General features: G+C 36.0%; 1 protein-coding gene across 1 annotated transcript in view; it reads left to right on the forward strand.

The window, feature by feature from the left end:
• The window catches only part of NPAS3 (neuronal PAS domain protein 3), a 596,576-nt gene that overhangs the window by 274,308 nt on the left and 294,309 nt on the right, over window positions 1-27,959 (forward strand). The window contains exon 3 of the mRNA XM_042871090.1: window positions 19,069-19,151. Coding sequence (XP_042727024.1) covers window positions 19,069-19,151 — 83 coding nt within the window. The remainder of the gene's footprint in view (window positions 1-19,068; window positions 19,152-27,959) is intronic.

Consider the following 27,959-nt stretch of genomic DNA (forward strand, 5'->3'; position numbering starts at 1 on the left):
TGTTTAGCAGTTGCAGGGCTTTTCTAGTCACTAGCTCAGTTGTGCTGTGGGTTGTTTTATTTAAAATAAGAAGCTACTATTTCTTGTCAAAAAAATTATCTTTCTTCTTCGTGTCGTTTGACAGAACACTTTGTTATAAGATCATTTGGTGTATTATATGAGTCACTTACTATTATTCTCACTTTTTTATGGAATTGAATTTGCCTGTTTTCTTCACTGGTGGGAAGTTTATTGTTTTGGATTCCTGCTCAAAGAGTGAGGGGAATGCCAGTGGCATAACTGGAGGGAATGTTTTTTGTTTTATTATCTTTTTCCACTTATCTTTGTGGGATTTTTGAAGGACAGAAGTTTTTTGGTGTTTTGTTTTTGTTTTTTTTTTTTTTCCCCAGAAGGACATGCTGCCTCATTTATTTCCTACCCTAGCAGAGAAAATCTCACACTTCTGGCACTTTGACACATCACTGACTGCTAGAGAACATGGAGCCACTGTTTACTGCTGGTTCTTGAGTCTTAAACAGCCCTCCACAGTTTTTATTATACCATTAATTGCACTTAATGTGGCTGCATTTCTAGTACGCTTGGCTAAGCTCTGAAAATTAAGTAGAGGGTACTTTGTTATAAAATTTGCTGTAATGAGCTCTGGTGGGACAGGGTCTGTTAAGTTTGAAATTACCTCAGGCCATTTCCAAAGGACCTCTTAAAATATTTCACAGCTATAAAAAGTTTGCAACTAGATAAATAGCCAAAGATGTGGTTGAGAAGGGAAAAAAAAACAAAACCAACACAGCCCTACAATGTGAACCGGACAAAATACGAACATCTTTAATAGCAAAATGTTACATGTATTTTAAACATGTATTATCTTAAGTAATTTATTAAAATGAAAATTTTCAAGCTAGCAGCATGTAAATTTTAGGTGTTTGCTTGACACAGTGGCTTTTCTGCATACTGTTTTTGCTTTTGGTTTCTTAATCCAGACCATGCATTCACGAAATTGGAATAAATTTAGGACTCCCTCTGGGTTTACATAAATTGGTTCAGGAAGAGGTCACACCTCTCTGTACAAAAACCTTATAAGAACTGCTGCAACTATTAGCCAATTATCTTAATGTTACAACTAACAGCCTGTATTGAGTACTGATCTCTGGTATCTGGCTAAATAAATGACTAATATGTCTTCAATTCCCTCAGTGTTCTTCAGCTATATGACCACCGTAATGCTTTGTGGCTAATAAAATTTCAGATTGACTAATTTATTGGGTAGCTTTACCAAAACATCCAACTAATTCTTTATATACTCATTAGAAATAGGTCCAAAATGAATTCTGTTGGGACTAAGTGGAAAAGACCCCTTCGGATCAGCATCGCTGAACTTTAGATATGTTGGCACAAATCGGGTGGAGGATCTTCTGTGGTTTTAGTGCAGCAATTTATCTACATTTTGTAGTTAAACTTAAGTGTGAGGTAATTAGAGGCCTCCAAGCTTGAAATTCATGCACCTTTTTTTTCCCTTCAATACACTCTATACAAGCTTGCTAAGCTACCTATTTGAGTTTTATGAATTGCATGTGGACGCTCTGTACAAAACTTCCAGATAGAAGATAGCTTAAAATCTCAAAACTGCTTTCAAATTTTTTTTTCAGACTTTGAATTTAGAAATGGGTAGGAAGTCTGCTGTTACCAGGGGTCAGTCAGCAGCCTATTGTGTCAAGCAGAAATATTCACTAGTCAACAGTCAAATACACTGCAGCCATTAACTACTGCACCTGTTGTCCAGATGGGCTAACAATAAACATGACACAATCAATCATGCTTGCAAAATAGGGTGGACAGAAGGGTTTGGGGGATGTTTCTAGGATCTTTCTCTGTTTATCTAAACCTTTACTTCTGTAGTATTATGTAGCTGAGAGTATCAGGGTTAGTGCATTTCAATCTTGGAATCACTCTGATAAGTTATACCAGGGGGTATTGTGCAGTTTTTTAAATTCAAATGGCAGCTCTCTGTCTATTGACTAAGAAAACTATTATTTGACAAAGGAGGCAATAAATCTCAGCATGTTGAAAAACATTAAATGCCATCAAAATTGTTCTACCTTAAATGCAAATAAAGCTGGTTCTCTCTGCTGAACATCATCCATAACAGGATATTCTTAGAGCCGTGAATCATTTATTAGTTTAGATAATTTTGTGTTATGACAAATTATTGAACACAATTATGTGCACTATTGCAATATTAAACACAGAATCAAAACTCAACTTGATTAAGTCCTTTATAAAAGAGTTATGGACCTAAAGTACTTCACAAGTCACAAAAGCTCACATCCCATTTCTCCCCTAGGAACATCCTTTATTGGATGAGTAGTTTGGAGGAAGAGTGGAGATTTTACTTGATCTTGAATAGGCATCTGTCCTAGTTTTAAGTATGCTACTTTTCTTTTTAGTTTTAATATTTAAGATGAAGCTCTGAAGTATTTTTTATTTTATTTTATTTTTTTTTTTAATCAAGGCATGACTTATTGGTGGCATTTCTAAAGATTTGTTTCACGGTTTTAGAAGATAGTTACCTTTTATTCACTTTCTGGATGCGAGTGACTTGAAAAGATTTTATTGTGTTAAGTTTCAGTGTCCTGTCAGCCAGCAAAAAAGTCTGTCAAACTCAAACCTGAACAGTTTTATTTAAATAAGAAGAAAAAACTTCAGAAACCGTTACTAAATTTACTTAGATACTTCTAGGAAATACCTTTATGCTAAACATGATAGTTTTCAGTAAGTTTAATATAGATGTAGATAATGTAGCAGATAATGTGAAATAAGCTGGGAAGTGAGAAAACAGCCTCAAACTGTATAGTTAACAGATGCAGAAGCTGAACTAATCAGGAAGTGCCCAGTGATTGTGTCTTCCCTGTTGATATTACTTGCACGAGTGTCCAAATGAAGCATGTTGCCTCTGCGATCTAACCTGAATCACTGAATGGCTTGTGTTGGAAGGGACCTTAAAACGTCATCTAGTTCCAACCCCCTGCTGCAGGCGTGATTGCCGAACACTAAATTAGGCACTAGATGAACTGCCCAGGGCCCCATCCAGTCTGGCCTCAAACTACTCCAAGGAAACACTATCTACAACTTTTCTGAGCACCCTATTACAGCACTACACCACCCTCTCAGTTAAAAATTTCTCCTGACATCTGATCTCAAAGTCCTCCTCTTTCAGTTTAAAGCCATTCCCTTTTGTCGCATCGCTATCTACTGTGTAAAAATTTTTCCATTTGCTTATAAGCTCTCTTTAAGCATGGGAAGGCTGCAGTGAGGTTTCCCCAGAGCCTTCTCTTCTCCAGGCTAAACAAGCCCAGCTCCCTTCTTCATAGCAGAGGTGATTTAGCCCTCTGATCATCTTTGTGTCCTTCCTCTGGACGTTCTCCAACAGCTCTGCATCTTTCCTGAGCTGGGGGCCCCAGATCAAGACACAGTGCTCCAGATGGGGCCTCATGAGGGCAGAGTAGGGAGGGACAATCACCTCCCTTGCCCTACTGGCCACCTCTTTTATAATGCAACCTGGGGTACTGTTGGCCTTCTGGGCTGCAAGTGCACACTGCTGCCTCATATTAAGTCTTACATGTACCAGGGCTCTAGGATTCTTCTATGCAGAGCTGCTCTCAATGAGTTCTTCTTCTAGTCTGTATACATCTGACATTTCCCCAACCCAAGTGGGGCAACTTTCACTTGGCCTTGTTGAACCTCATTAGTTTTGTGTGGGCCCATTTTTCAAGCCTGTCAGGTCTCTCTGGATGGCATCCCTTCCTTCTCCTGTATCAGCTGCACCGCTCAGCTTGGTGTCATCTGCAAACTTGCACTCAAGTGCCACTCAAGCACTGCTGAAGTCATACTCTAATGCTGCCTCTCGTTATTTGTGAGGTTCCAGAGGAAGAAATAAAAATGAGTGCTTTGGTGGATGATATGACATTTTGTTGACCATATAGCAAGCTTTCTGTTTAGAGTTCTTGCTGCTACAGTGTCATAAAAAGCATTTTCTAATTAATGAGTTCTGACAAGTATTCACCAGAGTACAGAAATATGTACATTGACTCCAAACAGTGAATATTGTCAGGACAATATAATATAGTAGCAAAAATCAGAAATTGTTGTGAGAAATTTTCATCTTGCAGTCCATCCTCTGTATCTATAATAAAGATTCAGTGAAGATGCATTTAAAAACTAGTGTTGTGAAAGCACCATTGTTCTGAGTTATTTGTAGCTCTCTGATGATGAATGCAGTAGTCTAACCAGCACTGTCTGACAGTGAGGTTAAGTATCTATGCAACCCACTTGCAGATAATATTTATTTTTTTAAAGTCATTAATCTGAAAATGAGGGTAGATCACAACCCTCTGGGGCTTCAGTATCAATAGCAAAATTACAGAAGCGTCTACCTCCCCTTTGATGATAAGTCCTTTAAATTTTGGAGGAGTGAATAGTAGGTTCTCTGCTGTGTGAATTTAATGAAACCTATGATGGTTTAGAAATTCCTTGTGGGATAGGGCTTTTTGGAATAACACCCAAGGGTTTGCTGAGCAGAGGGATGTGTGTTTGTACATGTACATGATTAGTGAGAGAAGTTCAGCAGCTTCAGTATTTTCATTCCCAGCTCTCTTGTTTTCTGGAGCTTCACATGCCTGAGAAAGTGGTCCCATTTCACCTCACACTTTAGGTCCTATGATCATAGTAAACTTTTCTCCTTAAGGAACTTGTGTGGGTTTGAAAGCGCTAATTCAAATAGCTAGTGTCAAATAGGAAAATTAAGGGAAGAGAGAAGGAATGTTAGAAGAGATGAGTTACAACAAGGTAAAAGAAAAAAAATATGGGATAGAAAAGGAGTATACTTAGTCCTTTCCAGGATTTTTTGTGCAATGGTCTTTTCCTCATTATCTCTTTACAAATTAATTAAGAATTAATTAACAATTCTTTTTAGACAGATCATGTTTACACAGAAATACAAACTAGCCAAGGGATTATAAGCAACTCTGCTGTGTTAACATAGTGAAGAAAAAGTTATTACATGTTGCTTCTTAAGAAAGTTTTATACTCTGTGTTAGCACAGCTAGGCTATTAGCAGTGGCCACATTAACCTTTTTTCACCTAGTTCACATTTCCATAATGTGACTATACAGGCATACAGTTAACCCAGTATTATGTATCATGGTTCAAAAAAAAAGACACAGCTTCAGAATTCTGTTTAGAGTATTCCTAGTTCTTCCCTGCATTCTTCAATTTTCTGTCTTTATTATAAGTGCTTTTTCATTTTCAATCTATTCTTCCTGCTATCTATTATTTCTCTTATCTGTAAAGAAATTATTTTTTTTTGAAGTCATCACTTGCAAAAATAGGCCTTTATTTTCAGAAGACATGTTTACGAGGAAGGATATTGATAGGACAAGGGAGAATGGTTTTAAACCTAGACAGAAGAGGTTTAAGTTAGATATTAGGAGAAGGTTTTTCACGTAGAGGGTTTTGACACACTGCAACAGGTTGCTCAAGAAGGTGGTGGATGCCCCATCTGTGGAGGCATTCAAGGCCAGGTTGGATGTGGCTCTGGGCAGCCTGGTGTAGTGGCTGGCGACCCTACACGTAGCAGCGGGGTTGAAACTAGATTATCATTATGGTCCTTTTCAACCCAGGCTATGCTATGATTCTATGACATCTATCTATGTGCATTCAATTACAGCACTCTTTCTTTTTCAGCAATGAAGATGTGTCTTTATTCCTCAGCTTCTTTCTCTTTGTTGTGGTCTAACCTGACAGACAGCTGAGCGCCACACAGTTGTTTGCTCATTTTCTCACCTCCCAGTGGGATGGAGGACTAAATCGGAAAAGAGCACAAAGGTAGTTGTGAGTTGGAATAAAAACTATTTACTAAGACAGGAAAAGGAAGATGAAAAAACTCATTGTTTTATGTCTGTATGTGTATGTATTATGAATATATATATATACGTATACACACATACAAAACAGGTGATGCACATTGCTCACCACCCTCTGATTCATGTCCTGCCAGTCCCTGAACAGCAGCTGCCTGCCTGCCAACTCCCTACTGTTTTCAAGATTTTTTTTTTCACATGATATCATATGATATGGAATATCCCTATGGTCAGTAAACTGACCTGTTCTGTCCTCTCCCAACTCCTAGTGCTCCCTCAGCCCATCTCAATGGCAGGATTGCAGGACAGTGTGAGAAACTGAGAAACTGAAACATCTTTTCATGCCAGACATGAAGGAAAAATCATTTCTATTCCAGCTGAAACCAGAGTGCTTTCCTGTAGAATGAGATATTATTATGTAAGAATACCTCTCAGGGAATTTTTAAAAGAATATTTTGAGAAAAAGTTTTGGAAAAGTTGGGATTTAGGCTCAATAATTAATTTTTGTCTTAGCAGCTCTAGTGCACTCTCCATCTTATTTGTGCAGAGGGCTAGAATGTATCTTGGAACAGTACTGTATTTCACATGTAGGTGTACTTCACATAAAGGTGAAGCCTTTGTGTTGAAAGACTTCGGTCAGTGTTCATGGAAAATAACTTGACACATTTCTGCCTTGTCCTCCTACAATGTTGTTGACTGCAAATGCATTTTTTGTTGTTGTTGTTCTAAATTTCTCAGATTTTCAGGTATTATTAACAAAATAAGATGTTGTTGGATGCACAGCAGGCAATTTAAAATTATCCAAAATTATCCCTTAAGCTAGCACAGTCATAATGAAAAATGTCAGAAACAAACCTTCTTCCAAGTGTTTACTAAAAAATAATAAAAATAGATAAACTGTCAGGTATTACTCATTAGGGCTCTTTTTTACAGAATGCTTAAAGGTTTTCTTCTATTTAAATGAATGAACTTCAGTTGCAAATGATATAGTTGTAAAAATCTAGTTCTTCAGTTGCAGTGAGGCAGCACAGGAAGTAATATGTTTAAACACTGAAAGGAAATGTTGGAATGCAACAAAATTTGAACAGAATTTCAAAATTTATTTCACTAAAAGCTCACACTGCTGAACTGCTCCATCAAGCAAATTATGTTGTTTTTGTTTTTTTTTTTTTCTTAATTTAAAGCAAATGCATTACTTTGTGTTCAGTGGATGTATAATAAAATAGAATTGTTGAGACACTATCTAAATGCAACACGTTATCACTATAATTGTACAGTTCAAGGAAAAGAAAAGATATTTATCAGTGCTCACAAAAAGTGAGGAAGATTTAAAGACTTGGAGTGTTATATTGCAAACTGAAACTGTGCCCCTGTAGTTGAGATAACCATCTGTGTCCATGTCTAATTCAAATATTGTGTGAGGAATAAATTTCGATGCTTCTAAGTTCATTTGCTAAAGAACACCAAAATATCTGGCTAGAATAAGTCACTAAACTTGATATGTAAGATGTTCACAATACATTTTGTATCATGGCTGCCATGTGTGTCTTACAGCCCAAGAGACTTTTCTGCAGGTAACAAATGTGAATCCTACCCGTGTCATAATGAAATAAATGGAATATTTTCCCCTCACTGAAGGAAAGAATCCCGAGCTAAATTAAATCCTGATGCTAATGAATGCAGCTCTGCTGAAGTGAATGTGCCTATATGCAATGTTCTCTCTGGCTATAGAGAATTTCCTTCCTGTTTACATCATTCTTATTACCATAACTATTTTGGCTGCCTTCTATACTCTCTCTTCTGTACTCTTCCCTGGTAGGCACTCTCCAAAGAAAAAGGAAACTGGTCTTTCCTCACGTGAATATTTTAAAAGATCCTAATGCCCATAAAAAAGGAAACACCAGTCTTTTGTTGGAGCCAGTAATAACAGCACAAAATGTTAACTTCCTTTCCCTGTTATTTTCAAGATCATTCATGCATCAACTGTATGGGGTTTTTTTTAATCTTAGCAAAGACTTAAAGACCACATCACTACTTCTAATAAAGATTTAACTATACTTCTCACTGGGATCTCCAAGAAATTGTTTTCTTAAAAACTGCTGAAAGATACTCTTAGAAATGGTAACACACCTCTTTTATTTTAAATTAAGAACCCTATCAGAAGTGACAGAAAGTCTTTCGGGATTTGGATCGACCCAAATTCTTTTATAAGAAACAGTGCTTTAAAAAGAAGCAGCTTCATTTTCCAGTTCTAAGGTCTTAACCACTATTCTGATGTGTAAGACCACTTCTCTTGAAGACCACTTAATTAGAAATGGGAGATCACCAGTATAGCTCATATTTGTTCATTTTTCAGTCCTCAGCAATTCTTAAATACTATGATAGTACTTATAACACCTCTGTGAAAAATTCTATTTTTTTCCTGTGAGAAATTAACAACCTTTTGCAGTAAATTTCAAGCATTTTTAAAATATATTACGGCTGGTTTTAGTAATCTTGTATTCTTTAGTTAGTTTTTGAAATCACCAAATTTTCCATGGAAACTGCATTTTCTTCCAGTGTTCTATGAACAGAAAGAAGCAGCAGCTGAAAGACAAAGAAAAATAACTGATTAGTGACAGAGTTGGTTCTTGCTAAAATCCTAAGTTAATTGCACAACTGATACAGACTTCTTCCCTGAAAACGGAGATTGATTGAAGTTTTACTTCAATCTTACTTACCCAGTTTCACTTATTACTGGGTTTCACTTACCAAATTTCACTTATTTTATAAATCTTCATTGTATCTTTTTGTGACTGAATCATGAAAATAAAAGAGGCACACAGCATAAAGCAAATCCACCTCCTACTTGTACTATTTCTATATGAAAAACTAATAAAGCCCTACATACCACCTCAGAATCAGAAATAACTGAATAGTTGTGCACTTTGATTCTTTTCAGTGTATCGCATATTTCAGTAGAATGATGGTGCATTAGCCAGTTACCAGGTAATCTCATAGTTAGATTTTTCATGCTAATATTGAAGATGACTCCTATATCTGCCAATAGCAGTGTGAGGTATTTCCTAATTTTTGGTTTTCGTGTAAAGTAAGGAGATTTATTGTTTTCCAATCGCTTCTTCTCTGGGAAGCTTCCTTTTACTTATGCTTTGATAGTATGACAGAAAAAAGCAAACATACTAAAAGTGCAGATGTCTAAAAAATAGAACTACTTGCATCAGTTTCAAATACAAAATTTGTTGTTTTTCAGTGCTTTGTACTGAATGTTAAGTGCGTTACCTAGTTCAATAACATCTAAAACTTTCAATTTGGTATCAGAAGAGGTTATACATATTTCTTAGGAAAATTCAGGAGACATTTGTAGCCATCTAGCAAATGATTGGCTTCTTCTGCAAACAGATGTGAAATGCTTAGCCTTAGCATTACACTTTGCAGTGACAGCCCTGGTAACATGTTATATCTTAGGCCTTTAACAATTAAGTATTTAAATCTTCAAGTAGTGTGGATATATCAGTAAACGTCTGCATCTGTTACTCCACTGATAATAATGAGAAGCTAATGGAAAGAATACTTGTTGTAAAGCCTCTTGTTATTTGTTATCCTTATTCCATTATTTTGTTGTTGTTATTACCGTGTTTTTGTCTGCCAAAGTTGCATGTTTCCAGTTAGTAATGAAAAAAGTTATCTTTGTCCATAAAATGATGTAGGAAGTCCAACATAATGGGAAGGAAAGAAATGAAGAAAAAGAGCAGGCAAGAAAGCAGACCTCTGTGCAAGAAGGTAATAGTTGGGGAATCTGGATGTGTTTTAGTGTTAGTAAAAATCAAGGATGATGGGAAACACAGCTTGCAGATTTGTAACACGCCACTGTCTAAGGCATAAAAAGGCAATTGTATTGGCTCTGAGGAGGAGCAGCTTGCCTGTTTTGCTCACAGAAGATTCTGAAATAACACTGCCAAAATTTAAGACAACAAAAATAGGGTAGGCATAACAAAGAAAGATTTCTTGTTCTTGACTCTCAGAGATACATTATACCTTGCTTCACGTAGATCGAACAGTTTTTGGTCCTCTTGACATACTAGTGGCATATGAAAGCCCTGTGGATGGATGGAGCGTTAGATTGGAAGTAATAAGGTTGTGCCTGACTTACCTCCACATTTGTAGCAGATGTTACAAATGTCATAACATGAACCTTTGGGATCAGGCTGGAAAAAAAAAAAAAAAAAAAAAAGGCAAGACAACAGATGTAGGCCTCTTAGTTTTACCAGCAAGTATAGTCTGACGCTATATAACACTGTTCTGACTTGATGTTAATACCCTGTCCTCCTCCTGAGAACAGAATCAGTGACACTAACCATTTCCTTAGCACCAAAGCTGGAAAGGGGTGACAGCAGTTTTCTTGCCAGAGGAATTTTAATGCTAGTTAAGAAATAAGACAATAGGATTATCACCCCAATAAGCATCACCTTGTTATATCTGGAAAAGTAAACTATACATATTATTCATTTTGGACATAACTGGTAATTTAAGAAATTTCAATGTGCTGTCTTAATGTTTATCCATTTTTTCCATTGATAGAGTTAAGTCTCACTCACAGTGTGGACTTCTATCTGAACCACTGCTGTATTTCTAAGTTTTTAACCCCTCAATTTACACCTCTCCCTTGCCTTGCACCTCTGCTCTTCTTCAGTATTTTGCAGACTTTTTCTCCTCTCCACTCTAAGCAATTAGATTTTCTGGGTTTATATTCTTGCTTAAATTATTGAAACAAATTACTTTAAAGCTACAGTAACACATACAAGATCCTTTTCTTGTAGATGTATTTTGCAGCACTTTCTCAACTGTTTCATCAAAATATTCTACTGTTTTCAAAATGTCTTTTGTACTTCTCTCATTGCCCCTTATTTGTGACTAAGTGTACCACTTTTCTTTAAAACTGTAATATCGCAATTGGATCTGATGATTGTTGTTGATTCCTTCTAACTAAACTTTTCTATTCTCTTTCATTCTGCCCAAAGAAGGACAATGAAGCTGGTGGAGGGTTTGGAGCACAAATTATATGAGAGGAGTGACTGAGAGAACTGGGATTGTTCAGTCTGGAGAAGAGGAGGCTCAAGGGTGACCTTATCACTTTCTACAACCATCTCATAGGTGGTTGTAGAGGGTGAGTGTTGGCCTCTTTTCCAAGGTAACTAGTGATAGGACAAGGGGTAATGGCCTTAAGTTGTGCCAGGGAAATGCAAGTTGGATATCAGGAAAAATTTCTTCTCAGGAAGAGCAGTAATGCATTGGAACAGGTTGCCCAGGGAAGTGGTGTCATCATCCCTGAGAGTTTTCAAGACAAAGGTAGATTTGGCACCGAGGAGCATAGCTTAATGTGCATGGTGGTAATGGATTGGACTAGATGATTTCAGTGGTCTTTTCCAGCCTTAATGACTATTATATGATTCTAATGACCTAGGAATGAAAAATAGGTGGAGTTACTTCCTTCATGTTGTATCTACTTGTGGCAGTACGTTATACTGTCTGTTATAGGATCACAATTTGTATACTATCATTCTGTATAATTTTTTCCTAGATTTTTGGGAGCAAATGTTAGTGTTGTAAACAATTGTAAAACAATGAGTGTAAAATTAATTTGATGCTGGGAGGTGGCTCTAATTCAATTCTGTTAGAGATGGATGTTGCTCCGCTCAATGCCAAGGTGTGCTTTGCTGCCTTACAGATCATTTAATGGCTAGAGTGAGTGCTAATAGCTACTCTTAATTGGCTTTTTGGATTGGTCAGTTATTTTGCTTCTCCTTCTATTGGTGGTAATAAAAATTATGTGATCTTTATGCTGTTGTCCTCTATATGGTGAAAGATGCATGTAGTCATTCTTTCTGTTTCTCAGGAGTTTTTTCCACTGTTTCTGTATTTCCTGGGAGAAGAAAATTAATGCAAGAGCACCAGCCCTTGTATTTTTTTCCCCTGTGCTTCAATTTAAAGCAGTGGTGATTCTCTCTGCCACATCACTCCCTCAGGTGCTGCCATTCTTGAACTGGAGGCTTAGCCTTCTCCCTGAAGAATTTCATTGTCAAGGATAAGAGAGAGGGTTCTCCCATGAAGAATTTTAATCACCCTGTCTGTAGCCCTTTTGAAGGAGGCACAATAGTTCCTATAGTAACTACTACAGTGCGGAAGAAAGGCCAGTGCTCCCTCCCCCAGCCACAGATGGAGAACTCTCCTTCCTTAGATGACTAGAAATTCTTGCACAGCAAAGCCTCATACTTAACAGCAAAATAAAATAAAATAAAATAAATATCTGGAATAAACTCTTAAAATGTACAAATAAGTACTTCTGATCAACAAACAATGCAATTTGAGTTATCAAATAGAGAATCTAAAAATCTTGAATATACTTATTTTTAAGGTGTGTTGAACTTTCAATCTTGGAGTGTTTAATTCTAAGAAGTTCAGAAAAGAGAGAGATGTTTAGGATCTGAGAAATCTCATCTTCTCCACCCCATCCCCAAAAGAACAGATCTTTTGGGAAGAAGCAGACCTATAATATAGATAAAAATTATTAGAGAGGGAACATGTGCATAAAATAGATGAAAACTTGCAGTGAAAGCTATTTTTCTACTTACTTTTCTTCCATTCATTCAGTATCTTTTCTGGGGAAAGGGCACACTATTGTTGGGAAATGCATATTCAAATCTTTTGATTACAGTACAATGAAAAAGTGATAGAGTGCTTTGTACATTTTTGGCATGTTAATTTGGTCAGTTTTATGTTATAGAAAACAAAATAAGCTACAGTAAAAGCTGTTGTGCTTTTTTTTAATTTAAAAATATTAACTTCAGTTTGAAAAACAAATTTTGCTAAAAAATATTTTAACTCCTTGAGTTTTTGATGAAACAACATAGATAAACTACTTGAAATAAATAACATACCTTTAATTGTGTTAGGTAACATTTTCTTGAATTAACCATACTTAGTTATTCAATGGAAAGGTTTGTCTTACTTTCTTAGCTGAAGTTTCTTGAGTAATGAATACGTGCTGTATACCAGTGACCAGAAGATGGACATTTAGAATAACAGATATTCACGTACACAAAAAATAGATTTGAAATGCCATTGTTAGCTTTGTAAGTTGATTATCATATTCTGAATTATGCATCTTACACAAAGTCCTTTGTGACAGATTTGTTCTGGTACTTTATTGCTGTGATACTTAGTTGGTAATGGCATAGCATTAATGATTCCCTTAGCTTTACTAAACCAAGATAAAATACTTTTCCACATATGTTACAAATCCATCTGAAATTTATTTCTTCTTCCCATCTGTGAGGGTGGCTGTTACAAGGGACCTAAATTTTGGATCCCATGATGGCTCCCTGTGAGGTAGACTGGTGACATCATTTACTTTCTTTTGAATACATTTTCCAACTCAGAGGGCAGAGTTTCTGCTTACATCATGATGATTGCCTGTCACTGATCTCAGTTTTTATCAGGATCTAAGTATGTACCATCTACAACCTTATGCCTTGAACATATGTGTCAGGCATGAGAACTGATTCTTAATAGAAATTTCTTTCAAAGCTTAAAATCAGTCATAAATAGGATAGCAAAGAACAGTCAATGGAAAAGATATCCATAACAGTGTGTTAAGTAAAAGAATTAAAAGCAATGAACTGCTTCTGTGGATTTCAACGTACATAAATAATAGCCTTTCCTCATGAGCCTAATGTTGGTTGCATACTCTCCTTCCTTCACAGTGCATCTTCTGTTGTTCAGTGTCGCCCTCTGTCATTGTGCCTTTCCCTTCTAAAACACTGTTTTTAAGTATTTCCAAGTTATTTGTTATGTCTTGCTCAAAAGTCCCAAGGTTTAAGATGGCATCTTACCTCTTCCTGTATAACTACCCTGATTATCATGTTCACATGCACTGTTCTTTCATAAGCAATTTGTTGTTTCTTGAAACAGCAAAAGATAAATCTTCATGTAGAATTTACTTTACAAGGTAAATGTATTCAAAAGTGTATTGAAATTCTCTACTTTAGAAAAAAAATTGAATTCTGTAAAAGAACACGCAATTATATCCACACTCATACTATACATTGCTTTGCACCTACAGTTATCTAAATTGGTTCAGACAACTCTATTTCTGTTTCATTATGCAGTCATATGTGAAATTATCATGTATTTTTTTGATACCTATAGGGAGAAATATTAGACAGTCCTATGTGAAGATACGGAGTTTGCCTGATATGCTTACATATTTTGTGAATAGATCATAATATACCTTTTTAATGGGATATTTATGAACTTTCAGCTTTACTAACTAAGGTCTGACATACTGGCAGTGGTTCGGTTCAGTTCAGTTCCTGGTGGATGAAAAACCAAACGTGAGCCAACAGCATGCTCTTGCAGCTCAGAAAGTAAATGGTATCCTGGGTTCCATCAGAACAGGGATGGCCAGCAGGGACAAGGCGATATTTGTGCCTCTCTACTCTACCCTCCTGAGGTCCCATCTGGAGTACTGTGTCCAGGTCTGGGGCTTCCAGTACTGGAAAGACAGAGAGCTGTTGGAGAGGTCCGGAAGAGGGCAACAAAGATAATCAGCTGGAGCACCTCCTCTACAAATACAGGCTGGGGGAGCCGGGCTTGTTCAACCTGGAGAAAGAAGGCTGCAGGGTGACTTCATTGCAGCCTTCCAGTACCTAAAGGGAGCCTATAAACAGGTGGGGAGTCAATTCTTTACAAGGGTAGATACTGGCAGGACAAAGGAAAATGGTTTTAAATTGAAGGAGGGAAGATTTAGGTTGGATATCAGAGGGAAGATCTTTACCAAGAGAGTGATGAGGTGCTGGAACAGGCTGCCCAGAGAGGTTGTGGGTGCCCTGTCCCTGGAGGTGTTCAAGTCGTGGTCAGCCTGGTCAAGTATTAGATATGGAGGTTGGTGGGCCTGCTGCGGCAGGGGGGTAAGGGCTTGATTATCCTTGAGGTCCTTTTCAACCAAAGCAATTCTGTGATTCTGTGATTCACTAGGAGGAGGTCATAGTGGACACCAGTCAGTTCATTCTGTGTACTAGTGGCTTAGAACTGAGATTAAGAGGAAATCCTCTCACATTGGGATACATAGAAATCTTTGTTAGGCAATCCATGTTCTTCTTTTTTCTTATTAATAGCTTGTTAAAGAATAATCCTTTGCCAGCAATAGGCATGTTAGTTGTGTCAATTTCGATAGTAAAAGTTTTGTTCCAACGCCATGGAAAGGAAAAGATTTCAACGAATGTTCCTCTGCTCCAGCACAACAAATTACATTTTGACAACCTTATTTCTATTTTCATGTAATTATTAGTAGTCAATACTTGATGGCAATATTGCTTCAGCCAACTATTTGTTCAACCCCAACAATTGTACATTCAAGCCATTATCACTTAAATATGATGGAATATAGACGGCAGAAAATATGTCCACCTGAAAAAGCCTATTTTGTTCGTATTACCAAAATAAGAGAAACTTGGAAGGATTGCCAGCCCAGTTCCCTCTGGTTGACATCCCTTCCTCATTTCATATCAACAGCACCAGTCAGGTTGATGTTATCAGCAAGCTCTCTGAGAGTACTGCCTGTGTCATTGATAAAGATGTTGAACAACACTGGTCCCAAAATAGACATCACTTAGGACTGGCTTCTACTTGGACACAGATCCATTGACTGCAGCCCTCTGGCTCTGACCATTCAACCAACTCTTTGTCCACTGAATAAACTGGCCTTCAAATCTGTATTTCTTCAATTTAGAGATAAGAATGTGGTGCGAAAACATGTCAAAGGCCTTGCACAAGTCCAGGTAGACATCATTGCTTCTCCTTTGTCCACTAGTGTCATCACTCCATCATAGAAGGCCATAGATGTTCTGATATAAACTCCAAATCCATTGCTTTCCAACTTTTCTGTGAGCAGCTGAACTGTGGCTGCTGATGGTTCCATTCAAAGGGTGAGAGATTTAGAGATGACTGGCTGTGGCTTATACAATGGAAGCCAGTTTAGTGTTTATTTTGAAATTTTATAGGAAAGTAAAATTCTGGCCTGTTTTTTTAATCCAAGCATTTCAGTCCATGTCTTCCTTTTATCTACTGCTGTGTCAACGATCTATTCAGTACAAATAAGAGGCCTTGTGCTGTGATTGGTCTGTGAGATTGCCCTATTTTTGAAACCCATCAATGCAACATGCACTTGTATACTCAAAGTGGTATTTTTCTGATACAGATATCAAGAAATCTTTGAAGCTTAAATAAGTAAAAAAAAAAAAAAATAAATTAGGCAATGAAGTCAAACAATGAAAGAAAATACGTTTTTTTTCCTTATTCTAGATTTATCTCAGTATTCTTGTCTCAGTCCTCAAAATATGAAGGATGATAGTTAGGAAATGAATGCAATACATGAAGTGCATATTTAACATCTATTTGGTTTCCAAAAAAAGAATTGCAGTATGGCTACCAGAAGCATAATGGTTTTCTGCTTAATGTATTTATGCTGGCTGTAAAATTAGGAACTGTCATTATAACCCCACAAAGCCTGAGCAAGTGCAAGACATGTAAATCAAGAGGTTCTACTGCTATAAAAATGTCAATGATCTGAATGGCTTGAAAGTATTGAAAGATGTTTGTGTACATGTATACCAGCTACTAGGATACAGACATTAATTGAGGAGTTAACTGACAAATGTTAAAGCTGAGATCCAGCTCTCTTGTGCTTACTATTTAACTCACTGACCTTGAAGTGGTTTTATTTGAGCTGTAGAACTCAGAGCATCCCAAGTACAAGGAACAGACAACTTACTTGCAAATATAATTCAAAGTTAAGATACTGTTTTAATGTGTTATACAGTCTTCATGCTTTTTATTCAAGTTATTATACTCTCATGCAAAAAAATGCAATTAACATAGAACTGGAAGCAATATTCTGTATGTAATGGATACACTTTAAAAGGCAGTGGATTGTAAAGGAGTGATATAGTGCAGGAAACAGAAAATGAAATGGGAGACAAATTGCAAGTGGAGATGTGTTCAGAAAATGTGTGGAAACCATAACACAGTCTAGATGGAAGAATGAAAAGACCTAAAGGATTTGAGCACAGTTAGCTGTTCTTTCAGAGGTTGTTTTTGCTTATTGTAATGCTCCTATGGAGACTACTGTGAAGCAATGCCTGACAGTCCAGAACTGAGAATTTCTTTTTTGTTATCAGCTGATTATAAATGAAATTACATTAAATAAAAAGCTTGCAGAGCCAGTTCATAACAATGGGGACACTGATAATCTTTACAATGCCATATATTTTGTTTAGTCCCGTAACTAAACCTAAAGCTTCTGTTAGAAATAAGAGTTACAACTCCTGTGCATGCAAGCCTTTGATAATATGTCTGGAGGCTTATTAAGGAGGAAAGAAGGCTCATCTTTAAGTCTGTGTCTGCAAAAATAATTTTTTAAAAGCCTTAGTTGCTAGAAAATTTGATGTGCTCTGACTATTTTTCATGAAACAGGCATTACAGTAAAAAGCAGGCGCCATTATAACTATGGAAAAGATGAGACAGTGTGAAAAGAAGCAAAATTATTTAGGATCAGAAGATACATATGGAAAAATATAGGAGTGAATAAGTGAATACTTAAAACTAGAAAAAGAAGAATATTATGCTGATGTGTCTGGTCAGCGACTATACTGACTAAAGCTGAAAAATCCCTGCAACATATAAGTGTATTACCAACTTCAGTTGCGCTGCAAAGCAGAAGTTTTGAAGAAAGCTTATTTTCATATGTTGCTACCATCAGTATCCTTGAATATGTCCTGAGAAAAGGATTTAAAAAAAATACTGGGTCTACAGCAGTCACCATTTGTAATTATGAGCTATTGCCTGAATCTGTTTGCGATGAAGCCACCTGTTTGCTCAGTATAAATAGCTTAGAATTTCCTGCAAGGAAATTACACGAAGCATCAATAAGGAAAGATATTACATTCTTAGGTCAATATGACTATCATTACTTGGCATATATCTTACTGATAACATTTGGCAGACAGTATCATAGAGGGCTAAAAAAATGTTACTCTGTATTTTGTTTTCAGGAATGTTAGCTTAGGTCTTCAGTAACAGCATTTATCCATTCTGCTTGTTTCAGTGAATCGCTTGGCATTTTCTTTTTCTTAGCATGTGTTGTAAAGAGGTTGCAGAGGCTTAGACCATCACTGTTTTTGGATGTAAATGTTTTACACGCTTCAAAACGTGACCTCTTCTGTTTGTTATGGATATGCCTGACTTTGTCACAAAGACAGAAAAAGGACAACTTCCTGCAGCCCTTTGTCCTCTTCTCTGCTCAAGTGACAAATATAGATTGGACCTAAGAAGAAACCTCAGTTTGCAGTAGTAGATGCTTATTTTTGCCTCTACTCAGAATTGATTTCTGGCTTTATGCTACTGGCATGAAGAGTTTCACAAAAGATTAGTTTTATGATTTCCCAGCTTGTGTAGTTATGCGTGCCTTTAAAACACAACCATCTATCACTCTATCTTTTAGAGTAGAAACTAGTTTCAAGTATCTTTTCTAGCAGTTAACATGGATATCTGGAACACTACAGTACTTGTTGTAAATAATACCATACCTGAACTTTGGAGAATGCTTGACAACTCAGATGTGATGATAAGACAGCTGTTACCAAGTGTTGACTTTTTAACATGGTGTTTACTTCATTTCAGATAAATCTCTCTCGTATCTTCTTAACTCCTAAGTAATATTTAGTTCTCATTAGATTTACAGTTAGCATTTTTTTCAGTAGTATTTTTCAGTAATTTCTGTGTGCTGTCATAGCATATGTACAAGAAACCTTCCACAGGGGCTATTTGAGTAAACTATTCATTTTCAGACTTCTTGTACATTTAAATAGGTGTTTATTTCATGTTTTTTTTTTTCTTTCCTTCTTTGTTTTCAAAAAGAATCCTTTTATCCTCAAAATCTGTCACTGAAAATTATGTACTAGTTATACTTACTGTGTGCAAGATAAATTTTAAATTAACACTGGTATTTAAAGTGCAAAACATATTTCAATAATGTGAAATACTGTGATCAGGGATTAGAAATGAATTTGCAGACCTTGCAACATAACTGTTTTTTATTCAGTTATAGGTGCCCAACGCAGGAGAAGTCCCAGTGCCCTTGCCATTGAAGTATTTGAATCTCATTTGGGAAGTCATATTTTACAGGTAAAAAAAAAAAGAAAAAAGAAAAAAAAGGCTTTTCCATGACAAAGTCAAAATAGCTAGTCAATCCTATTTCTGCCCATAATTTGAAAACTGTTGGTGTCAATATTTATAAAAAGTCATATTTCTTTCTTTTTAGAAAAACCCATGCTTGGGACAGTTTTAAGGAGAGGGAGGGCATGTATTGTGTAGATAAATGTTATTTTCAACTGTGCAGTACATGTCTGCTTGCAGAATGACTCTATGTTTTTGTGTGTGTGCATAAAACAGTATTTTTTGTTGTTTATTTCATTTTCCTTGTGTGTCATGTACAAATTTAGGGTGTTTTTCCCCCACTTTGTTTTATGAGCACTGCTTTCCTCTTTGATATCACATTTGTCATGATTATATATCACAAATCTGCAGCAATCTGTAAAGAGGAAAAATGAACAGCAGCATGCCTCTTTGGTTTCCTTAGCTATGAGATAAAAACTAATGAGATATTTGTCAAAGAATTTAGTCACACTGTTCAAGTAACTATATTCCAGGAGGATTACTCTGAAAAAAAAAAAAACAAAACACTAGTAACCTGATGGAGATGTTCTTGTGCATGTTTTGTTTTGTCAGGATTAGTACAACCCTTCTTACTTTGCAATAATCAAAAGTGAAGCAGAAGCAGTTAAGAATGTGAAGTGTTCTGTCAGCAAGGCAAAAACACAGCACTATAGAAATTAAAAAAACACCCTTTAGATGTAGCCTTTTCTAACTACAGCATTGAATAACTGCACTTATTTAGGAATGTACACAGCTTCTCTATGCAAATATATTGCTTGGTGTATTATCTTTTGAGAGGTAAATTAGGATATTATCATGAGAAATATTCCACTTAATTTGAAATGATTGAGAGCTATCTCTCTCTGTGTTACTTCAGCTGTGGCATCCAAAAGCACTGCAGAATATGTCAGATTTTTTACATCTTTTTAAAGTAACTAAATGCTGAATGGCAACAAAGATAATTTTAGGAAAACATGAAATTAACCACTAGAATGAATTTATCTTTGGAGCAAAAATCATGAATGAAGTTATTTACTTACTTGTACATCCTTGGCAGAGACATAGTTCAAGTTCTTGATTCTGTAACAAATATTTGTATTACAGATATGGTACCAAAGATATGCACCAGCATCTGCAGCACTGTTTGAATGTTAGACAGAAGTGCTGTTAAGTTGTCTTGTAAATGTAGAAAAAAAAAAGAATAAATAAATGTGGGTTTCATGATATTCCAATTTGTGTCATTTGTGTTTTGAGTATGTGGACATGCACTATATATCCTAGATGTATGCTTATTACAATATAAATTATAACAAGTATCTAGATAAACTCTCATTGGGAGTGATTTATTTATACTTGTTAGGTACTAGGTTTGACACTGTATGAATAATTCAGTTATAAGAAAAAAACTAAGTTGTCCACCTTGAAACCTACTGGACATTTCAATTTTTCACTGATTGTGTATTTAAGAATATATAGTGTTTTTATTACTTGTTTAAACTCGTTTAAAAAATATTCCACTATTGTTTTTATTTTTTCTACTTATACCTAATAAATTAGGGCGTTTTTTGGATATAACTTTATCATAGTGCTTGTAAGTAATCTATGTTGCACTTTTATCTGTAACAAATAGACTGAGAATTTTCAATATTTCAAGAATTCAAAATTACCATCAACATCTTACTGATTATCTGTTGAGGTGTTGCCTTTGCAGAGAGGGTGGTGCCTTTTATCAAATTACTCCCATTAATCTCCCAATTGATAATAGAAACTTACACTCTGACATTTAAAAGATAATAGACTGTTGGTGATGGATACAGGACAAAATGAATTAATAATATCACAAGTTTATCATGGTGTGTCAAAATCTGCTCTTATGTAGTAGAGTAGTCAGCACTTTGAAGGAAAATTTAGGTCTTGTGTTCAAATGCAGCAATTTAAAAGGATCTGAACTTTGAATAATTGCCTTGAGGCATTACAGGTAGAAAAATAATCTCAGGAAGATAGAAGATAAAATAACAACAACTAGATGGACTCTGCAATGTAGTGCTATTCTAACAAGTTCTTGTTTAATTTGCTGCTTATAGAAACGATTCGCAAAGCAGCATTATGATATGTATTGTTTGCAAGTGAAGTAAACTGCCTTGTAGAATAATTATACCTTTTGACTACCTCTGTTTTTTTGGAGTCTGCTATCTGAGGAAGTTGAACCTATAGCTTGTTTAATCCCTTTTGCTATTAATATTTTGAAGACTGGGTTAAGTGTAAGCTGAGAAATTAAGGAGCCTCTCTAATCCTCCTAATATTTTGATACTTCAAAATTTATTGACAAACATGAGAAGCATGCTTATAAAGGTGGATGTAATTTATTTATGATGATTTTAAAATAGAAATGGTGGTGCATCTTGTAATATTTTACATCTGACTTCTACAAGCAAGAAGTCTCAGCTGTGTCAGAAAATTCCTAGCCATAGCCAATTACAATTATATGTCATACTGAACAGATTCCTGTGGTAGGTTTACAGACAAGGAAACTATCCACCATGTGTTTACAGAAAAAAAAAAAAACCAACCCAAAACATGAATACCTACATGTTGTCATACAAGTATCTTCAAAGTCAGGGCAGAATACTTTTTAAGCATTTCCAAGCAAAATCACCTGAATAGAAAAAAGAGAAATGTTTGTAATAAGGGGGGAAGAAGGGGGAAGGGGGAAGGTAATGGCAATATGTTAATTATTTTTTGGTAAAATTTTTGGTTTGTCAGATTGCGTGCTTTGGTTAGCCTGCGTTTATCTTCTTCAGAATAGTGGTGTTATAGTGAAAATAGACTTTGATACATTTTCGGTTTTACATTTTTACGTATGTATCAGCATTTATTAAATAAATGTAGTAAAAAAGTATTACTTCCTCCCCCTGCTATTCAAAAATTTGATTGAAACTGGTTGTAAAAATGAAAATTATTGGTTTATATAAGGCCCCTGAATTTTTTCTGTAACTTCATTGCTACTGAAGAGGTGTGGAAAAGGGTCAATAACCCCATATTTTTCACATAATCAGGAATGATCAGGAAATGTAGAACTAAATATAGAGAAAAGGGAAAGTTAGTGAATATATTTGCATATGCAAATTAGCTTAATTGATACTGCTTGCCTCTACAGGGATTTTTCATTACAAACTGGAGTGCTACATTGTTCAGCTCATATTGAGTAATTTAGTAACTAATGAGACCAGTTTGCACTAATTTGCATATGATAAATGAGCTTAATTGCAGTAAATAACTTGGAGGCATAATTACTTAATTTTCCTGTGTTGCATGGCTTTTAAGTTCACGTATGAACAACTCAAGATAATTTTGCATATTTAAATTAGTTGCTTTTAAAATTCTTGAACAAAAAAGAATGCACCTTACAGTTTGAACTGTAAAACAACTAGAAGTAAAATGTGCTGTATTTTCAAATAAAATTCAATATTTATAAAAGATATTTCTTCGTTATAAATACTTCATCTTAAGGAATAAATATTTGGAATTAAACACAATGGAATAGCTTTTAAAGTCAGAAAAGGATAGAAGGAGGGTATTAGTAATATTAATTGAACTGTGTATCTGAACTGCAGTGAGTGGTACATTATGTATTCCTGCATACAGGAGTGATAACTTTTGTAATTGCATTCTTTGCTTCAACACCTATTCTACTGTTAAAAAACTGTAACACTTCCATATAGGGTTATATTACCATAGACAATAACTTAGACATTAGTTGCCTTAATTGCATGCACCATGTTCTCTCTTCCCATCTACTTACTTTTGTCTGAAGAAATCTTTAAAGCAACAAGATGCTGAAGTGCTGGAGTGCAGAAAACTTTTTTTTTTTTTTCAGATGTTGAGTGGTGAGCACTATTATTAGTAACCATTGTGATAGAGATTCCTACCAGAAGTTTATGCATGGTTGTTTTGCAAGCGGATGGCATAGTTACAAGCCACAAGAAAGAAACCACATACTTTAGGGATCCAGGAGTGTAGCGCTGCTCATAATTCAGAAAGGATACCTGTACTGGATGTGCAGTTGTACTAAGATACCTGAGCCAAGTCATCTGTAGAATGTTCAAGTGCTATTAGGTCCTATTCACATTGCAGCAGCCTCATTATCAGCATAGACTTGATCACGTAAGGCAAATCTAGAATGGGAGCACCATCTGAACTCCCTGAAAGCCACGTATGGTGCAAATGGTGTGGTTTGGCTTTATTCCATACAATGGTCCCAGGCTCTCCATGAATGTGAAGGGCAGTCCCGTGTTGGAGAAACCACAGGCTAATAAATCAATTGATGTATTATATTAGCTTTTCTGTACATAAGATAAACAAGAAAACTAACCACACATGGCCTATGAATGTAAGAAGCCTGATACATTGCCAGTCTTGTGAGCAAATGAAAAATGTCATTCAACAACTTTTGTTTTGTTTTAAAATATACTGTTTTTATTAATAATTGAGGGTAGATTTTGATTAGATGTAAGGAAGAAATTCTTTATAATGATGGTGATGAAGCACTGGATGTTTCCACTTTCTTGTGATTATGCACTTAAGGCAGTTTATGTATTGGTGTTTCCAAATACAAGAGGTAGAGAAGCAAATACACAATTTGAAAGAAACTTCCATATCAGAATTTATTCTCTGTTGTTCATGTGGGTCTTGTACTTAGTTATTAGTTTTGCAGCTGTGACTCTCTTTGAAGGACAATGTTATTCTATCAAGCTTGACATAGACAAAATGTAGAAAGAATTCACTATGCATCTTCGCTACAATATTTAGTCATGTTTGGAAGATGTTTCGATTTACCTATAACTACTACATTGAACATAACAAGACAGTGCCACTATTCATTTTCTCCTAGAGACAGCTTACCACAGTGCATGTGAGTAAAGATTTTCATGCATTGTAAATATGAATGTTCAGCATGCAGCATCTGTGAAATCCCTGTGAGGTTTTTCTTAAGGCAAAGCACAAAATGAACAGGGGAAGTTATTTACAGTTTTGCAGTAATGAGCAATTATGGATGCAGTACAAGAATTGTGTATCAATAGAAGTGTGACTAGCAGGTTGAGGGAGCTGATTCTGCCACTCTGCTCTTCTCTCGTGAGACCCCACCTGGAGTATTGTGTCCTATTCTGGAGCCCCCAACACAAGAGGACATGGATTTGTTGGAGCAGGTCCAGAGGAGGGCTGCGAAGATTATCAGAGGGCTGGAGCACCTCCTCTGTGAGGACAGACTAAGAGAGCTGGGGCTCTTCAGCTGGAGAAGAGAAGACTGAGAAGACCTTATAGCGGCCTTCCAGTACCTAAAGGGGGCCTACAGGAAAGCTGGGGAGGGACTTCTTAGAAGGGCATGTAATGACAGGTCAAGGGGAAATGGTTTTAAACTGAAGAGGGTTGATTCAGACTAGATATTAGGGAGAAAGTCTTTACTGTGAGGTGGTGAGACCCTGGAATCGGTTGTCCAGTGAGGTTGTGAATGCCTCCTCCCTGGAAGCATTCAAGCCAGGCTGGATGGAGCTTTGAGCAACCTGGTCTAGAGGGAGGTATCCCTGCCTATAGTGGGGGGGGAGGGAGGGAAGTTTAGCTGAATTATCTTAAAAGTCCCTTCCAACCCAAGCCATTCTGTGGCTCAATGATAGTTAATAGTGTCATGGAGAAAGAGAAGATATTTTCTGTATTGAAAGTAAGTATTAATACTTACACACTGCAAACTTACTGCTACAAATTAAAATTGGCCAAACTATATGAATTATCAAAGTAGAACAAGAAAATACCACACAAATTTTTGAGTTTTGTAAAACTTTGGAATGTTTTATATAGGCATAAACAGTACAAGCTGACATTGTTTAGATGTAGCTCTTTGTCTGGCTGGGCCATAACTGAGTGTAGATCCAATTTCTATCAATGCTTAAACTATTATTTCCTCACCTTGACAAGAGGATGAAAAAAAGTGGAAAATAGACAAGAATGGGTTGGAGTGCTAGAGAATGTTGGGAGATGATTTACCTTCTCATTTGCTATTTTCTGTTGCTCTGAATATTACAGAATGAGGTTCTATATCTCTATATCTCTGTATAACAGTGGTCAGCACAGAAATATTGACACAAGACTAAAGGCAAGGAAGCAGCAGATAGCAGTGCTGGTGGAGGATTTTTCCAGGCTGAAAAAGGTTGTAGCAGAAAAGACTTCTACTGGCTTGGAGATTTCTGTGCAAAGCTGCTAGTGGTGACGTTTTGTAGGAGCTTTGCGAGAATGAAGGAGACTGTTCTATTTCTTGCAGTTTATATTGGCTTACAGAGACAGACTACTAGTTGGCCTGTGTTAGCACATATCAAAGACAGGCAAGAAAGGGAAATGTGAAACAAAAAAAAAAACACAAAACTTCGGATATGCTGAGGAACATAGATCTGTATGATGTGGGGGAAAAAAAAGTTGATTGAAATGAAGTAGAGGTTAAATTATGCATTAGTAGCCAAAATAAAGTGGAAGTTAGAAGATTAGTTAAAATAGTTTTAGATCAAACCTCAGCAAAGTGATCCTGAGCTTTCTCTTGGCTTAAAGAGCTGTATGTAATGTAGTGAGACAGAATGAGTATGTAACTGGTCAGAATTAAAGGTTTGGAGATCACATAATCCTTCCAAAAGGGAACAATTTCTATGATACCCAAGTAGTGTACTTTGTGTACTTAAATTTTCAGTCTGAACTTCACCTTTGTCATACAGTTTGTCTCATATATTTTTCTTTCTTGAGATAGCACTCTGACCATTTAGATACAAAATCAAAAGGGGAACAATTTCTCACAGCAAATTGCTATCCAGAAGTTAAATACAATTAAAGGAGAAAAGTAAAAAATCTACATCTCTATCTAAAACCAAAAGTTTTTGGTATGCAACCGTCTTTTATCTAGGAAAATCTTTTATCTAAGAAAACTGGCAATCATATAGGGTTCAAATTATTCATTTAGAAACATTGAGATCACAGTAATAAATTGGATGCTGAAATGCCTTATAAATTGAACAAAAATGACATCTTTGTGGTATAAGAAATGACTGCGTATACACAGATAGAAGTACAACCTTCTAAAAATATAATTTCTCACTGGACAGGTGAAAGAATGTAATCTGGAGTATAGTTAAGATGAAAATAATTAAAAAATAGATTGAGGCAAGAGAATGTGTTACATTTAGAAAACAACTGAGAGAAACCCAATCTACTTGGAAATAGCAATTTGGCATGACATGAAATGTCCAGTTATTAACTGGTTGAACACCTCAACCAAACACAGTTCAGAAACAGGTCAGCAGTGTAAATGCTGATATGTTGTGAAAAGAGCCATAGGGCTTGAGTGAGAAATGATTAGTATGTCAACTTGGCAGTGTGCCTTTTCAAGAGATTTCAGGCGTCTCCAGCAGCCGTTTCTGTTTCTGGTTTAAGGACATACAATATTTTATCTTTCTGCAGCGAAGTACATAATCTACATAGGAATCTGCTCAAGTTTGGTCACCAGACACCTTATGCAGCTTGTAGATTAATGATCTTCTCCGAAGATCATCCTCTTGTAATAAAAGTGTAAACTTATTTAGAAAAGATGTTTATTTTGAACTTTAGAAATTTAATTGTGCATTTTTTTCAAGTTTAAATGATTCTGAGTAATAGTAGGTATTTAAGCCAAAAAGGAAGAAGGAGAATGCTTTAATAGAAATGTTAATGCTGTATACTTCTTTTCACTGTTGGATGCCACCTTTGCACTTTAAACATGTGTAAATGTCTAAGCATGTGAATGCTATGATATGGTTCTAGTTCTACACCAGTTTTAGTTATAAAGAAGGTTAGCCTGACACATTTCATGTTTCTAGAAAGAGCTAGAAACAAAGGCTAGATTTGAATCCGAAAAGGTTAAATGTTGCACAGACAGCATTGTTAAAAGGGATGTCTCTGTCCATTAGCTGGAGTGTATAGCAAGAAGATTTCCCAGATTCAGGAAACCTGAAATGTGCTGAATTGCATACTCCAGTTTGTCCCAGTTACAGTAAAAGTCTCAGAACGGATCCATAAGGGCAGTGTTTTCAGTCTGGAGTTATGTCAAAATATACAGCATCCTACAAGTGACTGCCCAAGGAGTTAGGTGTTAAAAGGAGACTGGGGGAGGTATGGGAAATATCAATTTGTTTTGTAACTGAAGCTTGAAGCAGTTCACTTAAACCTGCATTTTATATAGCAACTACATATAAGAGTGTGCAGTTTCATTTAATAAAGAAATATTTGATCTGAGCAGAACAAAGCATACCATCGTGTGCCATTTAATTCCTGAGAAAGTATTTGAAGAAAATGACATATCTCAGCACTGTTTGTTGACGATTTTGTTGTCACCTGCTGAGCGTTGTCATTTCCATAGCCAGTGGGCTGTACTGAATCAGACAGAGGGAAGAGGTCATTAACAGAAATTGAGGACTATCTGTAGCCTGTTGATGCCGACGGAGGAATTTTTCTTCACATGCATCAGCAAAACTCTATTTAGTGGAGTTCGGTTGTGATTTGGGTTTTAGCCATGTTTTGAACTGAAGTAGGGTGGCTTGAAAAGTATAGACAGTATAAACTAATTTGTGGATTCACCAGAAAGAATTATACCTTCTGTGGTGATTGGAAGGACATAGACAAGGACAGCAGGGTCCTGGTTTCAGAATGCCTTAATTCTTTTCTTCTTTTTTTTTTTTTTTTTTTTTTTTTTTTTTTTTTTTTTTTTTT

Source organism: Lagopus leucura, unplaced genomic scaffold (genome assembly GCF_019238085.1).
Source record: "Lagopus leucura isolate 7727_CA_CO unplaced genomic scaffold, USGS_WTPT01 Super-Scaffold_1, whole genome shotgun sequence".
In the NCBI taxonomy this organism is placed as follows: domain Eukaryota; kingdom Metazoa; phylum Chordata; class Aves; order Galliformes; family Phasianidae; genus Lagopus; species Lagopus leucura.